General features: G+C 35.1%; 1 protein-coding gene across 1 annotated transcript in view; it reads left to right on the plus strand.

Annotated features, from left to right (window-relative positions):
• The window catches only part of LOC150086028 (zinc finger HIT domain-containing protein 3), a 33305-nt gene extending 14593 nt beyond the window's left edge, over positions 1 to 18712 (plus strand). The window contains exons 3-5 of the mRNA XM_090373660.1: positions 1874 to 1962; positions 4477 to 4548; positions 18367 to 18712. Of these exons, the coding sequence (XP_090229786.1) occupies positions 1874 to 1962; positions 4477 to 4548; positions 18367 to 18533 (328 nt within the window). The 3' untranslated portion in view covers positions 18534 to 18712. The remainder of the gene's footprint in view (positions 1 to 1873; positions 1963 to 4476; positions 4549 to 18366) is intronic.
• Positions 18713 to 19680: the final 968 nt, after the last annotated feature.

The following is a 19680-nucleotide window of genomic DNA, read 5'->3' on the forward strand; positions in this document are numbered from 1 at the left end:
AAGCTAATAATTTTTTATTCCTTGCTTTATAGCTATAATGCGTTCTTTGTTGGAGTCTGTTTTCTAAAATTTTTAAGCCCTTTTCAATTGAGCCGAGACCTTCTGTCAAGCTTGCAATTGTCATGTGCTTTTCTGGTGGAACTGGGGAAGTTCTGGAAAGTTTTTTTTTTTATTCGTGAAAACGATGTAATTTCCGACAAAAGTTGAGCACGAATTGAAACGCACACATATAAATATGACGGTTGGAATGCAAATTCTTGTATATATGTGCAGCTCATGTGGCAGCAAAGTGGAATTTTGTTCATCTTTTGCTCTCACTCTCTGCCATCACACCATATATCGATAGCATATGAAAAACGACCTTGAAGATAGTGGGGCGACAGTGTTGCCAAACGAAAAAATCAAGAGCCGCATAACTCCGAGTTCGCGTAAGGCGGGGTATTACTGTATATGTTTATCTTCGTTTTCTGATTTTATAAATTGTTTATATAATTCTTTATATTTTTTTTTCACATCAGGAGGCATGTCCCTAAAAAGAACTGAACATGGCTCTTGTGTTGTGTTTATTTGGCTACCCCTGTTTTTAAGTCAGTTTGTTTTCTGATAGAAAAGTTCTATTTCCATTTTTTGCCGATTCAGCTTTGGCTAGGAAAACTAAGAAAAAGTTCTATGATTGACAGTATTCAACTCTGTGATAGAACATGCCATTTTTTGTTTTTTTCATGGTGAATTTAATGTACACTTAGACATAGCCATTATTTAGATTTGTTTATTATTATGGGTGGTCAGGAAGAAGATGGCAGTTATCTTGTAAAGTTTATTTTATCAATATTTTTAGTAAATGAAGTTAAAGAAAATTTAACGAGTTTTATTTAATATATTAATTTATAAATAATCATTGTGAGTAATCATAGTGCATGTTTAATATACTTTAATACAGGTTGTATTGAGAAGAGACTTTGGTCCTCCAGTTTCAAAAAATTTGGGTCACTCGATTAGACTCAGTTCCAAGTTTTCAATTATATCCATGTGTATTACGTTCGCCACTTGTTCCGCTTTTTCAGCATGAAGTGCTCAGCAGCCAAGTCTTTTTATTGTTGTGATTCAGTCTGTTTATAGCATATGATAGTGTAAACATGTTATTAGGCTTTTATATACATTCACAACTGAAAAACGGCTGTTTCCATTTTTGCTTTTCGGCAGGGATTTGGAACCTAACCCACCGTATGAGTGGGCCCTACTTAGTACCTTCAAAGCATTGCTTTTAAAAAATGTGTGTACAAGTATAAAAGATGTACACAGGATCTTTTTTTATGGCTTTTTAAGACAGCCAGATTACATTAAAAAATATATTTTTTTAAATTTTAGTAGAAAAGGTAACTATCTGATTGTTAATGGGTGGTAAGGTTTAGCAAGTTTGCACACTGAAAGAGGTTCCTATGGATGGCAAAACATGTTCAGTGAAATTACTATCACCACTCTCAAAACTCTTATTGGGATCACACTTTAAAATCATTGAGGCTGTATGTAAGATAATCTTATTCCTTAAAAGTACTCCTACCTATTTCACCCGTTCAATTTGTGGGTTGTTGTTTCTTGCAGTTTGATTTCTGTGACTAGAGTGACTTGAACATCAAACCTCAGGTTTTTATTTAACTTATTAACAGCCTTAAAATCAAAGTGCAATAAATGCTTTCTGATAAATGAAGATTATCTGAAAAATAGTAAAATGTTTTGTACAATTACCTCATATCGTAACTTTTCTTGTATCCCTTATTCATTATTTGCCTCTCAGCCTTTAATATATTAATTTATTAAAAATTTTACTAGTTATTTTAAGGCTATTTTTAAATGAATCGATTTTTACTTTAAGCTGCAGTGCAATGTGCTATAAAAGACACAAGGAAACAGGATGTGTTCCATTAAATAAAAATTCCCAAAGTCTGAAGCAGCAGAGGGAAGGTAAGATTTAAACATTAAATATTTGATAAATGAGCTTTAGGAGAAATTTCTTTAACCCATGTGCTGGCAACAAAATTTTAGCTTTATTGAAACCTACTAGATGATACATTGCCCTTGATCGGTACTTTCTTGCATCACATGCCACTACTACTACTTTCAATTTACTAAAATTTTATAGGTTATGTTTTGGGTCCTCTCTGGAACCCTTATTCAGGCCAAATGGGGAGCTGATGGTTTTTAGTAAGGAGTATAACGTGGACACTTTCAACCATTCCAAGGTACATACAAGGAACAAGGAATAAAATAAATTTTTTATTAAACTGGGTATACTAGGTGAAGGGATGTAAATGAAAGTATTGGATCGAGTATGATTCAATAAAAATAAAATTTTTACCAACACATGGATTAAGTCTTTCCTCATTTAAAATACTTCAAAAACTTCCTTGTAATATCTTTTAGTAATTACATTAGTTATAACTAAAAATAAATGACTACCTTGCTAATATCCTGATAATATAACCCCAGGGGCTCACATCTGGTGAGTATGGGCTTGGCACACCCAGGGTCCTGAGCTGGATATCATCATTTTTCTCTTTCTTGGTGATTCCTTTCTACTTTTGTCTCTCTCTCTCTCTCTCTCTCTCTCTCTCTCTCTCTCTCTCTCTCTCTCTCTCTCTCTCTCTCTCTCTCTCTCTCTCTCTCTCTCTCTCTCTCTCTCTCTCTCTCTCTCAGGGTAATTAGTTGTGCGTGGAAGACTACTGTATAACTTGGAGCAGTATGGTATTAATGGCAAGTTGCTACAATGGATAAAAGGGTGGTTGAGTGGGAGACAACAGAGTGGTAATCAATGGACTTTGTGGACTAATGTTATTAGTGGAGTCCCCCGGGGTTCTGTGTTTGGCCCGCTGTTCTTTGGATATTGTGATATTGATGAAGGTATATCAGGCTTAATGTCCAAGAATGCAGATGATACAAAGGTTGGCAGGGTTGTTAATGACAGTGTGCTGCTACAACAGGATCTAGAAAATTAGGGTAGATGGGAAGAGAAGTGGCAACTGAAGTTTAACGTTTTCAAATGCAAAGTACTGCATATGGGTAGAAGTAACCCCAGAGGAACGTACAAACTGTGTTGTATTACACTTAACGTGGTAGAAAATGAAAAAGACCTGGGGGTAATTATGCAGTCAGATATGAAATTTTCTGGGAAATGCAGACAGGCTGCAAGAGCTAGTCATGGGGTTTTGTCAATGATATTCAGGAATTTTGCTAGCAGGGAAAAGGAGGTGATTATCCCTTTGTATAAGGCAATGGTCAGGCCATGCCTTGAGTACTGTGTACAGATCTGGAGGCCTCATTTTAGGAAGGATGTAGATTTGTTGGAATGTGTACAGAGAATCGCAACAAGGTTGGTGAGGGGAATGAAGGGATCCTCTTACCAAGAAAGGCTTAAGTTCTGCAAATTGCAGTGGCTGAAGACTAAGCACCTGCGAGGTGATCTGGTTGAGGTGTATAAGGCCTTGAATGGGTTGAGCATGCTGAATTCTGATGGAATTCTTCTGTTTGCTCAGATTACGAACCTGAGGGGGCATGTTTGCTAAACCATGTTGTTTTCCTGCTTATCACATCTATTGGCATACAAAAGCATGCAGAACTTAGTTTTCTCTTAGCTATATACAAAAACAAGTAATATAAAAAAAAATTTTTTTTGAAGTCAATTCCTACTTAGGTTAACAACGAACTTTCGACTTTCAACTTCAAAAATTTATCAAAAAATTATTGATTTTCGCAAGAATTGAACTCGCATTCTTCACCTTCACGTGAAAAATACTGAAATCCTTGCATTTTACCGATTGAGCTACTGCCTGTTGATTTCAATTTTATTCCTAAATTTATATCCTGCTAAATATCTTAAATAAGAGAAATTTTTTTCTCCCATATAAAATTAATTAATTAAATTAAATTAATGAATTAATATTTAAAAAAACTGTATTAACATCAAGTGTCATCCACTACAAGTTTAAAAAAATGTATTTGAACAAGATATATAATTATATATAGGGAGAGTGTGAACTAATAGTAGGAATTGAATAAAGCTTTTGCCAACTGGTGTAAATTAATATTTTATAGCTCTTGGATGCCTGATGTTTCTGCTATAAATTTTGTGGGTTTGTTTCACCACTGGGTTGTCAGGTCCTACACTGACAAATAGGGAATCTCTGAAGTAATTGTTTCTTCAGTTGCTTCAGAGATTGCCTTTGCTGTTTGTTTGAGATGTAAGTGCAGCGCTGAGAAAACTTATGGTGACTTGTTTTGCAATATGTGCGATTTAATGAGTCATTTTTTAGCAAATTTAGTTTGTTTTTAGTTATGTACCGAAATGAGCCTTTTGCCAGCAGGTGCATAATAATATTTAATAACTTTTTGTGCCTGAAATTTCTTCCCCAAATTTATTTGAATTTGTGAAAACTTAATTATCCTTAAATTTAAGTGTTATTTATAAAGTTACATTTGTAGGTCCAGAAGTAGAAATAGAATATGAATTTGAAACAGAAGATACCGTTCCTGTTGAAAGGCTGAAATTATTAGGTATATGGAAGCATTTTATTCCCACTATTTAAAATTTAATTTGCAAAAGTAGTATTTAGTATTAAAAATAAATATGTATATATAGTGCAGTGGTTTTCATCTGGGGTGCCGCAACAAAATTCCAGGGGTGCCACATAATTTGGGTTTAAGTTACTTAAACTTATTTTTATTTTTTAATTTATATGTTTATTTCATTATAAAATTGTGTATATTAACTTTTTAATTTTGTGGTGATCTATAATTGACGTTTACTTAGTACTTTTTTTTATATACAGTAATACCCCGACTTACGCGAACTCGGAGTTACGTGGTTCTTGATTTTTTCGTTTGGCAACGCTGCCGCCCACTATCTTCAAGGTCGTTTTTCATATGTTATCGATATACGGTGAGACGGCGGAGAATGAGAGCGAAAGATGAACAAAATTCAACTTTGCTGCTTTTATGTTTTTTATATCAGTGAAGGGGAAACACATTTCACCATAATAACGTAAAAACCAACACAATTCCAGCTATCGGTATAATCGCAAATGCAATTAGATCGAGTTTACTACCAGTTTATAACAGATTTCACTAGCAGAAACGCAACTGGATTTTTATTGTTTTATGGTAGTAACCCCTAGAAATGTGAGGTGTTAATAGTGTATCTCTGCCTTTATGGTGTTGTTTATTCAGTTGCTACATGCGCGCAGCTTTGTTTATGCGTATCAAGCGTGCCTCCTCGTTTTGTAATTGTGCTTTATTCCCTAAAAATGAGTAAATACTTAATTAAAAGGTGTGAAAAGGAAGCGTCCTGGTGAAGACACTGCAGATTTAGAGAGAAAAAGAAAAGCAATTATCGATAAACAGAGGTGGACTGGATCAAAAATTCTTACCCGGAAAAATTTATAGTGGCCTCATACTATGGTTTATGGCCAAAATCACACTGGCCCACCGGGGTTTCCCCGGTAAGGCTTATGGCCAGTCCGCCTCTGTCGATAGAGAAAAAATATAAAATTGTGAAACGCTTTGAGCGAAATGAAAGACCATGTGATATTGCACGTGCTACAGGCCTAAACGAAGCAACAGCGAAAAGCACATGACAATTGCAAACTTGACAGGTTGAAAATTGAAAAGGGCTCAATTAATTGTAAAGGGCTTAAAAATTTTAGAAAACAGACTCCAATGAAGAACGCGTTATAGCTACAAAGCAAGGAATAAAAAAATTATTAGCTTGCTACGAAGAAATTCTGCAAGAAAAAAAGAACGCGCTGTGTCGTCAGACGAATTTGTTAGATTTTATGAAGCCATCGACATCGAAATAACTTTTTAACGTAAGTCATTTGTTTTTTAATACATATTTTGTATTAATATGTATAAAGAACTGCAATTTTATTAATATTTTTCCTCTAAACTAGTGTTTTTGTTAGTCCTTGGTCCCAATTAAGCAAAATTTATATGTATTTATATGCAAAGTTGTACCCCGACTTACGCGAATTCGACTTACGCGATTTTCGTCGGACCCACCTATCGCGTAACTTCGGGGTATTACTGTACTGTATATATATAATTTGTATTATGAAATGTAATTTTTATAATTATATTATTTTAATAAAAAAGAACATATATATTTTTTAATATTATATATATATATATATATATAAATCTAATATAATAAAATAAAATAGAATAAAACATAAGCCAGTAGTATGGCAAAAACTGTAGAGCGAAAATTAACATAAAAATAACCCAAAATAAAACAAACAAACAAACGGAAAAGGGAAAGTAAAAAAAAGTAAGACATAAACAGTAGCCTAAAACCCCTATCCAATTAATAAAACCGATATAAAATTAAAAATAATGCCAATTACATAATAATTTAGCGGTACCCCCCCCCCCCAGAAAGGTACCAGTTCCGAAAGACGTGAAATATCACCAGCTTACATTGTGTCAGTGGTGTGGCTCTGCTTTAGAGGGCTGTCCTGTTCTATAATTTATTTTTTGCTGCATAAGGACCACCGCTGTGCAAATGCTCTGCATTGGTGGATCGATCGGAGGAGGAATGGGTGGTTTGGTTCTTCAATCTTTTCGCCTTTGCGACGATTTGTATAACGATTGAAATGCAGCGATTCCATGACCATTATTGGCCTCGTGGTCCTCTGTTGATATGGGGCATAATGGTCAGTCTATTATTTTATTTTATTTTGATTTTGTTATCTTTTATTAGTTTCTTTAACCCCTTTTTGGTGATATTTCACGTCTTTTGGAACTGGTACCTTTCTGGGGGCGGTGGTACCACTAAATTATTATGTAATTGGCATTATTTTAAATTATATAAGGGTTTTAAGCTACTGTTTATGTCTTACTTTTACTTTCCCTTTTCTGTGTGTTCATTTTATTTTGGGTTATTTTTATGTTAATTTTCTCTCTACAGTTTTTGTCATACTACTGGCTTGTTTTATTTTATTTTATTTTAAAATATTGGGTATATCTTGGCTTCATATGGAGGATGTGCATGTTGCTGCCTTTAATGAAAGCTCAATATTTATTTATTTTATTATAATTTAACTTTTGTCATTATTTATATATATATATATATATATATATATATATATACACACACACACACACACACACACACACACACACACACACACACACACACACACACACGGATATATACAGAGAGAGAATTGGATCAAACAGGCAGAAAATTGAGTAGCTATTGCCGTAAAATAGCTTACTTAGGGGTGCCGTTATTAAAAAAAAAAAAAGGTTGAAAACCGCTGATAGTACACTGTCCATGAAATGCAAAAACTGGTATTTTATTTAAATTATCGTTTCTTGGTTTTTAATTATATACAGGGTATTTCACAATTGCATAGAACAAATGTAGGAGCATATTCAACAGCTTTTTTTTTTTTTTCCACATTTCAAAATCCTTTATTTCCAAGATATTAAATATTAATCATATTAATCAGTAAGTTATCATCAATAATGATTAATGGTGGTTGATTAATGATTTAATAATTAAATCATGATTAATCATAAATTACAAAACATAATAAAAATAAACTGAAATAAACCTCTAAAAGGAAAACATCTAAAGCAGCTGTTTAGTGCAATGAATTCATTATTTCTCAGCATATCTTATCATTTCAGGACTATCCTTAATGGTTTCAGCAGCTTTCATGAATTGTTTCTCAATTCATTTTGCATCATAATATGCATATAATAAAATATGGATTTCAGGGAAAAGTGGGCTGGTGCACCATTATCCATAAATCTCATCCTTTGCCGATTCAAGGGGTGTGTCTCTCAGTAGTTCCAAATTGTTTTGCAGAAATTGCAGATTTCCCATTCCTGAAAGATTTGCTGATAAAAAAAAAAAAAAAAAAATGAGGACTAATAAGATTGTCTCCAAGAACACTGCATCAAACATTAAATGAAAAGGTAATGTTTATGAGTGTTTCGAGAGTTGAGAATTCAATCATAAAACACAATTCATCTGGTTACAGATGATTTGTGACATGACAACCTTTGTGGTATGAGGTACTTCTATAACATGAAGTATTTTCTCTTCAGTATTTGTTGTTCATTGAATTCTGCCGCTACCAACATTTACTCAGTAGTTTCAGCATACCCATTTCCCTAAGTCATCTCTTGAGAGCAGAAAATGTTTTATGATTTGTTATTTTTTGGTATATCTGCAAAAAGCAGCTGTGGAATTCTTATGAACCTAACCATAAATTAACATGGGAAAGGTAAACATTTATAGTGTCTTCTGTAATATCTGTTTAACAAATGCTATACTGCAAACAGCGAGACATTGTAGAACCCAAAACCTGCATAACAGATACTTTTACAGTGCTTGTATATATACCCTGCCACACTGATTACTCACAGCTGAGTAAGTGAGTAGTCGGTATGATCCGTATAGTAGAACAACACTATTGATGTCAGTATTTGTACTTATGTTTTGCATAGCTGCCAATTCTGTGTTCATGATAGAGAATGTTTTTTTTTTTTTTTTTTTGTTTGACCCCTCTTGCATTTCATTGTTATAACATAGTTTGTACAGCTTTCCTTCCATCTTTTTGCAATAACAGTTTTATTTTTATTTTTGTAAAACTATGTTAAAATCAAAAATTTTTTTTTTTTTTTTTTAATTTTGTGAATTTCTTATTTTGGTTAACAAATATAAATATAAAAACAACTATAATAAATAACTGAGAGTAGGTTGCCATAATTATACAGCTAGCCACAAAAAAACAAGTAAAAATAAAACGTTATTCTTCAGGCTTTCATTGCCAACACAAAGCATATGATATGGTCAAGGGATGGTGCCCTCTCTCAGTTTAGAACGAAATAAAAATTAGTAAAAGAATTTCAAGTTCATAAAAACTAATATTGTTAAAGATTTGTCAAAGAAAATAAATGTATGGGATGATAATCCATCTATCTTGCATTACTGTAGTCTAGAAATATGTGCCAAAATTCCATCAATAAATTAGTAAAGGCTGCTGTCTTCAGTCACAAATATAAAAACTGTTGTCAATGTCAAAACAGATTTTGGTAAGTGACTGGATGAATTTATAAATGTAGTAAAAATGCATTAATGTAGTTCTACTAACATGGTGCTCTCAAGAGGAGTTGTGTGCTGATACAATCGAATCCAATGAAGTATTTCAATTTCAGATATTAAGTACACTCAGAGCTGAAGCTGTGTGACTTATGAATGAATAAATTTGGTAAGTTAGCTGGACTTAGTTTAGCTGCAAGTTGACTTTCTGTTGTTGTGAATTCCTAAGATCATAGTGTGTTTCTTTACAGTAGTTTGTTGTTTGTTTACAACTTAATGGGTGCATCAGAAACTAGGGATATATTCAGCCATGCTTATGTTGTGAAGGTACAATGTTGAGTATTGTGCTAAGATTTTTGTGCATTGCCCATGTGTTTTTACACCAGTCAAAAGTCTACTGGCACCAAACAGAACTATAGATAGCAAGTTGTCAACTGAGTATTAAATTAAATATTGTTTAACTGTAACTTAAATATAATTGTTATTTGGAGAACCAATTCATCATCTGATACTACTATTCAGAGAACAAGATTCTCGAAATGAATCAATTATAAAGAAAGTATCCATTCTGTCCATTTCAGTGTTAGAACATACCTACCAGACACTTATGAATGAACAAAGAATTGATGTACAGTGGTTGTTGGTTGAGGAAATGACAAGTGCAAAAGGAAGCTTGAAATATAGAAAATTATCCCAAATCTGTGCTTGATATTTTAACAATTATTCATAAAGAATGCTAAGCGTGAGAAAAAAAAAATTAAATTTAGATCTCTTTCTTGTAGAGTTTTGGAAATACACTCGACAGTTTCTAAACAGCACAAACTTTATCCTAACAAAACTTTGACTCAACATTTCTGAAGAGGGCAAAGTCTGGATTAGTCTCTTTTATGAAGCAATAATAATTAGTTAATGTTTAACAGAATGCAAAAAGAAATCCACAGACAGAAAAATCCTAGGTAAGCTAATGTTTGCTAAACAATCCTGTAACTATTTTAATATAAAATGTGTACTATCAGTAAAATTTAATTTCTAGCATAGTGTTGACTTTAAAAGACCTGTTTACCAGCAGCTGACCTGACTTCCAGCTTTTTGAAAATAAAAAATTAGCTGTGCTTTTTGTGCTATTTAAAGTCTGTTTTTTATTTTTTTGTCATAAATTTGACCATAAAAATGTTTTGTAATTTCATACAGTTTTATAATTTGTGATTAATGTTTAATATCTTGTAAAAAAAGGACTTTTGAGACAGTATATTTATAGGAATATTTTGCTTATTTTTAGTTGTAGAATATGCCTCTACATTTATCATATGCAATTTCAAAACTTCACATATATGTCACTGGCTGCTTTGGTGATTACATAGCAACTAGTTACTTTTATTTGCTTACTGATAGGTGCTAGCCCTTGACAACATGCCTATCAATATGCAAAGTAGATAGATTTATTACATAATCATTCTTATCATTAGGTCATTACATATAGCATTTAGGTAAGTTACTGTCATGCAAATGACTGTATGATTGTTATTTGCTTCTTATGTGCATTAATTAACATAAGGGGAGGGAAGTACATAATTAGCCTATTTTCTTATCTAATTTTTATATATCTTTTATTCTTTATATCATTCTATATATTTTATTGTAATTTTTATTTATTTATTATTATTCTTTTGTTTTATTATTGTTGATTATTATTATTATTTATTTATTATATATATATTTTTTTCTTATTGGCTGGTGCTGCAAAAGTCTGACTTCCTTGCACTACACTGGTGTGCAAAATTTAAGGACCAGTCAGGTTTTCATCTGTAGCTTCTCATAGGAGTGGCCTGGTTGTGGGAAAAGAATACCAATGGAACCTCGTGGGGTACAGAAATGATGAAGGAAACAACACAGACATAACAGTGGAAATGGCGCCTCCGTAGCCAGGTGGGCAGGAGCAGCAGTGCGTAGCACATGCTTCTTGATTAGACCGGGGTTCGAGCCCGTGACCACCAAATATGGAGAATGCAGAAAGGTCAGGGAATGACCACCGCATATCCCCGGAGCAATATGGCCTTAGTTGCTAATGCTCCTAAAAACCAACAAACAAACAACGGAAACAAAACGGTACAGAGGGACTTTATTCTAAAATGGCAACATAGCACTGGCTGCCATGGTACAGATGCATCACTGTCAAAGATGGAACAAGGGGAAGAGGTGGTCCTCAGTAGGAGATATGGCCACCCCTAATGTCGATGCAGACTTTGCACATACTTAGAACAATGTTGTTGATAAGTTCTTGTGGTAACATTATCCATTCCTCTGTCAGTACCATCTTCAGCTGGTGAACATTTTCTGGTGGGTGTGGATGTGCCGCTAGGCATCTCCCCAGAGTGTCCCATATGTGTTTGATGGGATTTAGATCGGGGGAAACAGGCAGACCAATCCATACGAACAATATCCTCACTTTCCAAAAGCATATCAACAGCTGCAGTGCGATGGGGTGTGGTGTTATCATCCATAAACACAAACTCGGGGCCAATGGCACCTCGGAACAGATGCACATGGGAAAGGATTACCTCAGTACAGTAGTGTGCACCAGTTACAGTACCACCTTCCAGTATCTGAAGTTATGTCCATCCAAGATAACACCTCCCCAGACGAGAACACCTCGACTGCCATATTGATCCCTTTCAGTGATGTTTATGGGGTGATACCATGTGCCAACCTCTCGCCAGATTGGCTGATGTCCAGAATCGCTGCTGAGACTGAATCTACTGTTATCAGTAAAGAGTTCCTTAAGTAAAGATTTTGTGGTTGTAAACTTTAGAAATAGTGTTGTTCCTTAAGTTTTGCACACCAGTGTTACACCTCTATTTCAGCATATGCATTGGCTTCTGTTTTTTGCTTTGAAAGTTTATGCTTAATTATATACAAAGTGTATATTCACTATGAAGGCAAACCCCCCCCCCCCTTTTTTTACGCTAATCTTTCATATCTTGCATAAGATGTGAAAGATTAGTGTAAAAAAAAGTAAACCCTACATTAAAACCACTGTCTACTTTTTTAATTCAGTTATCTCTGCTCTTTCTTTAAAGAGGTTGCATTATATGACATTTTATTATGTTGCATATGAACAATAACGAAAGCGGTAAATGCATGCAGTACTCCCTTACTTAACAAAAATCTACAGATCAGGTTTTTGTTTCATCAATCAGAGTCTTGTGCATCTCTTATTGGTGCTATATATGCACATGGGAAGCTTAGATTATTTAACCAAGCGTTCTTTGTTGCCTGTTTAGTATGGCACTGCAAATTGGTTTCTGTGTAAATAATACCTCAGTGTGGTAGAAAGTTTTTACAGGAATTTGATGATCTCAAAGGTTTACTTTTAGAGATCTTGTAAAATAAACCTGAAAACAGCTCGCAACGATTTATATAAACTGTTTTCATCTGAGGAAGAAAATGAGCAAATTTATATGTTTTGAAAGGTGAGCAACAATGTATATTTGTGTAAAAATATATATATATATATAATAAATTGTAAATATATTGGTATTAATTCATGAGAACATTTCTGACACTCAGGCACATGCCTTTAATTCAAGCTTAGCTTAAAGTTGACCTTAGATGATTTTTTTGTGCTTATAAGGTCGATTTACATACCAGAATATACAAGTGCACATGCGTGCGCACACAGCAGAGTGCTTAACATGTGGGGTGTGCTTTCAGGATCAGTTCAGGACCTGAAAATAATAAAATTTTATACAAGCATTAGCATTAGTAGAGGCATTTGATGCAAGAAAGCAAGCTTATGCAGCATCAGCCAAAAAAAAAAAAAATAAAGTAAAATAAATAAATAAAAAATAACCACTTCCACTTCACCCCTCTGTTCGTTCGAAATACCTGTCTAGGTGAGCCTTAAACTTATTTAGGCTATCAACTTCCACGACAAGGGATGGAAGTCTGATGGATGCCCTCTCAGGTGATTATTCTGAGTAAGAGGAAGAATCCCATCAGCATTGAGCATGCTCAAACCACAAATTCCCTGCTAGAAAAATTCCTATATATCATTGACAATACACCATGAGCTACTCTTGCAGCCCGTCTGCACTGCTCAGAGAACTTCATATCTGCCTGCACAACCACCCCCCAGGTCCCTTTCATTCTCTACCACTGTTAGTGTAGTACCACAGAGTTGATACGTTGCTCTGGGGTTGCTGTTTCCCATATGTAGTTTCCCATATGTCCCATATGTACATCAACTGATGCTGTTGGTAACATCATCAGTTGATCCCACTATGTAGAATTTAAATACTGTCTCAGTCCATCGTAGTCGCCTTTACGAAAGCAATACCCCTTCCCTTTACCCCTAATAGTAGTTACCTGTTTGAGTAACTCCCACTTCAGAACACTGTGATCACTGCCACCTAGTGGTTTCTTTTCTTTATCTGCAGATTCTTAATGCATGAAGAAACACTACTGATAATCAAATCAAGAGTATTACTCACTGTAGTTGCCTCCCGAACATGCTGATGTAGAAAACAATCATCCAATAAATCCACAAAAGCCTTGCTAGTGTGTGAGGGACCAGCCTCCAAATTCCAGTCAATATCTGGGAAATTAAAATCCCCCATTATAAGACTCTCTGATTTACTGGCCCACTCTATTTCTCTGTACAGTTTCTTATTATACTCATCAGAGTCATTAGGCCTATAGCACACTCCTACTCTCAATTTTGATCTCCCAATGCTTATGTCACACCAAACTGGCTCGACACTGCACTGTCCTGCGATGTCGACTGGCTTCACTTCCTTGGATTTTATGTGTTTCTTAACTAATAACATAACCCTTCCTCCCTTCCTATCCTGTCTATCCTTTCTGTATACATTGTACTCCCCAAATTCCAGTTCTGCATTCCTTATATCTGTGTGACACCACGTCTCTGAAATCCCAACAATATCTGCCTTTGATATTTTGAGCAATACCTCAAATTCATCAAATTTATTTACTAAACTCCTAGCATTGGTCTGCTCTTCCTGCTCTTCCTCTTAGCCACCCTAACACAACCCATGTGTTCACTTGTACCCCCATGATTCCCAGCAGTCTCTGAAATATCCTGCATCTTATTTTCCAGGCTGCTGCTCATTCCAATAGAAGGAGTGCAAGAATCACTTTCTCCTCTGCCAGTGGCTAGTGTTAATCTATTAGTTCTTGTATGCCCCCCAATCTAGCAGTTTTCCGACCCACCTAACACTGCCTCGATAGCATCAGCAAACATCCTTGCACCCTTTCTATTTAAGTGTATCCCATCCCTGTAGAAGCAGTCTCTCCTGTTAACAAGTACAGACCAGGCTGAAAAAAATTCTACCCCTTGAGCCCTGCACAATCTTTCCAGGGCCGAATTGATCGACAGGGCTCTCATCATATACTCCCTCCTATCGTGTCTGGGCAGAATTGCAGACACTTTCAAATTCAACCCTAATTCACGGCTTTTTTTCATCAGTGACCTGTACTTGTTAAGTAATTCCGCTGGTCTCCTACTCTTAATATCATTAGTGCCAACGTGTACAACTATATCACCTTTTGTGCCCTTAAAAGATGATAACCGCTCTACAACGTCATCAACCTTTGCCCCTGGCAGACATACCCTGGTCCTGTTCCACCTATCCTTTTTACGAAGCATGTTTCCCGTTTCCCTGACAATAGAGTCACCAACAACTACTAGTTCCTTTGGGACCAGCACATTCTGCCTTGGGGGTTGCCGCTGTGTTGCGCGATGACCAAGTGCAAGCTCTGGCATTGGTGTGGGCAGCTGACAGCTTGATGGGCCCCTCACTTGTAATCCTTCAAGGGCATCCACCCTGTCCTTCAAGCTCTCGTATAGGCCCATAACAACGCTGAGTTGTCGCCTGATTTCCTTACACTCCTTGCATCGCGCACATACAAAGACATCCCCCATGGCAGTATCATGTCCCATACCTGACTGCTCCGCAAACATCAAGCAAATAGTGCATCTTAAAAGGCTGTGATTCAGAGGGCAACTGCCCCCCCCCCCTCAGTTCTCCCCTGAGCCACAGCATTCCCATTAGCTTGAGCCTTTTGCTTTGCTGCTCTGGTTTGAGTCATGATTTACTTTCAATAAAATTTCAATTTCAGTACAAAATTAAATCCTAAACTTGTATCCCAACACAGTTATAACGCTATATTTATGTTTCAGTAACGAGTGTTATCTACGAGTGCTATCTACGAAATATTTATGTTTCAGTAACGAGTGTTATCTACGAAATATTTGTTTCAGTAACGAGTGTTATCTACGAAATATTTACGTTTCAGTAACGAGTGTTATCTACGAAATATTTACGTTTCAGTAACAAGTGTTATCTACGAAATATTTACGTTTCAGTAACGAGTGTTATCTACGAAATCCGTTTATATAACTTCCGTATCAAGTTATGTATTAATTATTTATGTTACGTAACCTAAGTGGTTATATGTATAGTTAAAATTACAATTTAATTGCCAATGAAGTTCGACAAGATTAATAGATTTTACTGATTAATTTTCCCGTAACAATGGCGACTATTTACGAACGGTAAACATGTGGATTTGATACCCTTTCCGATACTAAGTAATACATACAAAATCTCTATCTAAGTTACTTTAAACTTAAGTACCGTAAATAGGAATATAAAGCTACTCTAGAAAATAAGTTAATATGTCAATTTAAACTAATAAAGCAGAAAATAAATCAGAAAAGAACTTCTCTGTTCCAAGAGCAGCAGAAAGGCACGTCCGCACCGGCAACCCTCGTCCTCAGACCCAGACATATATGATTCTAAACAGTTATCGAGCTATGGCCTTTTGAAATTGAAAAAATGGCTGTTGAAAGTTTAGCAATAATAAATAAGAATAAGCCAACACTTTTGTAGTAAAATGTTTGTTCATGCTTAGGATGCATGTGTACGTATTATTTTTTTACCCTTGAATACTCTATAGTTGTGGTTTTTTTTTTTTTTTTTTTTAATTCAGACAACCATAGCTCTGTAACTGTTCAGAATCATGTGTTTATATGAACTTTTTTATGGTTTGCAATTCCTGAATCAGTTCTGAAAATAATGATAAAAGTTATATAAACACATGCTGATATTCACAATGAGAAAGTAGCTGTACATTAATCAGAGATGAGTTACTTATATTAAAGAAGCTTTTTTTTTTGTGTGTGTTTCAATGCATATCCACTTTACTTTTAAAGGAAGTGCTGAAAATGTCCTTTGCACTTCAATGTATGCCAAACACACTTCATCGTGGACTGTCTAACATATTCAAAAATTACAGGAATTTTTCATATTTGCTGTCATACTTATTTTCTGTCAATGCCTTGGAAAAGCATTGCAGTTCTGTTAATGGTTGTTGCATAAATGACAGATTTCAGATGCATAGCAACAGGTAAAAATCTAGTGGATTCATATCTTGGAAGTGAACAGGCCATGCCATGGAACCTCCACATCCTATCCATTTATCAGGGAAATGCTCATCCAAATAGTCCCTGGCCACCTAAAATGAGGTGGAGCTCTGTCATGCCTAACCCTCAGGACATTGGACAGAAAGAGTGACTTCATCCAGTGAATTGCATAAATTGTTTCTTAAAAAATCAAACTAGGATTCTACAGTTAATCTTCCAGTTAAAACAAAAGGATTGAAAAAAAAAAAAAAAACAGTTGGCAATAATTCCTGCCCATATGTTAATAATAGTTGTTGCTGTTGCCTTGACTGGTTAACAGCATTGGGATTCTCTTCTGCCTGTTCATGAGTGAAGTGAAAATTGATTATGCCATTTCTTCCAAACTAGTCTTATTAGAAAACAGCCAGGAGGAGAGAAAAGAGGATTGCAAGTATACTGTTGTAGAAATTCCCATATTTTCTAGATCATAAGATGAATCCATGTTTTGAAGGCAAATTTTGGGAAAAAATATTTTATTGCATATATTTGAGACAAATTCACAAATTTTTAATAAAAATGTCAGTGTAAAATGAAGCTTTCTCATTATTTACCTCCAGTAATGAGTTGTCACACTCTTCATTACTGAGGTTATATCTTAAACTTTCACTTTCTTCAAAGAGCACACCATCATCAGGACCATCAAAGATATAGCTGATTCCACATCTTTAAAAGACATGACAGTTGTCTCATGTTTCACTAACCTTTTATCCATTTGCACAACTGGGAAATGGTTTTTCACTTCATTCATATTGGTATCAAATTGTGATTTCATGCCTCCATCTCTTTGGTCTGTTCCTTGCACGTGAGTACTTTAAAAAGTTTGTTAATTGAGATATTCAATAGCTGCAGTTGGCTGAGGCTTCCTGTAATTATGGGCTAACTCTATGTTTAATTCAGCAATTATCCTTTTTGGATTCCTTGAAAATCATTGTGTTAGTATGGTCTTTGTAGCACATGCAGAGGTTTGTATGAAGTGGGATGGGAATTACTTGTAGGGACTTGTTGATTCAGGTATAACTAGGCTACACCTCTAGTGGTATGTATGTGTTTCTTGTAAAATAAAATCCAGTACAATCTCTAACCACCCTCTGTAAGCCTTCTATAAGAAAAATACACTTGGACTCTTCTTCCCAGTGTCCAGGTGTACTGTCTTTTTTTCCAACATATTTACTTTTCTAAATTTCACTAATCACATGGAGAAAGTGAAATGTTCTGTTGTGTATAAAGGATCCATTTTCTATAAATTATTTCTTGATTTTAGTCTATACTCTTTAATACAGGGTGGTCAACAACCTATTGTACTATTGCTGAAATATCCACCAAAGATTTTCCTGAATACCATTAGGAGAAAGTTTCATTTAATCATTTTAACAAAGTATTGCCACAAAAATTACCAGAAAGACAGACAAGTGTGCTTGTGTTTCTTTCTGATTTCAGTTTGAAATCCCCTAAATACACTTCCAAGATCCACCCTTCCCCTGTTCATCCTGTTTGAACCTATTTTCAAAAATAAACAGCAAGTAGTTTTTATTTATATATAAACTACTTGCATTTAAAAATCCTCTCTTTTTAAAAATTCGCTACTGACTTGAAATCCCCAATCAGAGTGAATCTAATATACCACCCATGAAAGGTTGCTGAACCCTACTATAACATTATGCACTGTGGTGATTTGACTTGATTTGGATATTTTAGAAAGGTTCTATTTAAGAAAAAAATTTGAGATTTTTACAATCCTTGTTGATAAATAATGTCATGATTTATTATTATTATTTAGGTGCAGATTCTGGTATTCTAGAATTATTGCAGAATCCTCACCTAAGGCAGATGATAAAAGAGTTGGATTCAACTGCTGATCCCAGAAAACTTATTGCTCATGCTATGTTGGAACCAATTTTTGTTGAATTTGCAGATAAGTGTCTAAGTGTGGTTGAAAAATCATAGTGAAGAATTATTGCAGAATCCTCACCTAAGGCAGATGATAAAAGAGTTGGATTCAACTGCTGATCCCAGAAAACTTATTGCTCATGCTATGTTGGAACCAATTTTTGTTGAATTTGCAGATAAGTGTCTAAGTGTGGTTGAAAAATCATAGTGAATGAATGAATTCCATTTACTGTCTATATTATTTCTATACATATAGAAGGTTAAGCACAATTACATTCAGTACACTACATGAGAGATCAACACAAATGCATATAAACAGGTTGCTTAAGGATTGCAAGACCAAACGTTCAAAGAAGTGATGAAAACAACAAAAAATAAGGGCTACTTTACAGTAAATGCAATAGGAAAAATACACAATGTGGCAATTGGAAAATGAGACTGATGTCAGAAAAAAATAATGATCCCATGTATGAGTAAACTAACCTTGGTTTATTCAAAGTAACTTCCTCCCGCATCCGCACACTGCATGCAATGATCGTGAAGCAACTGGAACAACTGGTGGAAGGCTGTAACTGGTATACTGTTCAATGTTCTTGTCAGCGGTGCCTTGAGCTTCTGGAACAAAAATAAATTGCACAGTTGTAGTTCTGGTGAATATGGTGGGTGCAACAATATGCAGACTTTTTTGCTAGAAAAATTGCCGAACAATGAGTGCTTTGTGGCTTGATGTGTTATCGTACAAGAGGAACCAACTGCCGCCTTCTCCATACTGAGGCTGCACACAACAGATTCTCTGCAACAAACATTTCAAAATATTCAGAGAGTAGGCAGCAATAACACTTCAGCCATTAGGCACAAACTCTTTGTGCACAATTTCCTTGCTATCATAGAAAGTTGGCTGACTTGGCGCATTATGGCCTTAGCTGCCAATGCGCCATTAAAAACCAAACCAAACCAAATCATAGAAAGTGATGAGCATGGTTTTAATTTGACCTGCTTGATGAACTTTTTTGTCTTTGGGAGAGTTTGCCGATTTCCACTCTGCACTTTGTCACTTCGTTGTGAAGTCATAATGAAAACACCTGTAACAATCAAATTCAGGAAGTTGGGTTTGCTGTCAGTGGCCTCAGTTAGTTTTGTGCAATGTTCATCTTGCCTATCATTGACCATCTGTTAACAAATGTGGAACAAACTGTGCCCAGAC

Source organism: Mastigoproctus giganteus, chromosome 5 (genome assembly GCF_048544385.1).
Source record: "Mastigoproctus giganteus isolate SK-2022 chromosome 5, ASM4854438v1, whole genome shotgun sequence".
In the NCBI taxonomy this organism is placed as follows: domain Eukaryota; kingdom Metazoa; phylum Arthropoda; class Arachnida; order Uropygi; family Thelyphonidae; genus Mastigoproctus; species Mastigoproctus giganteus.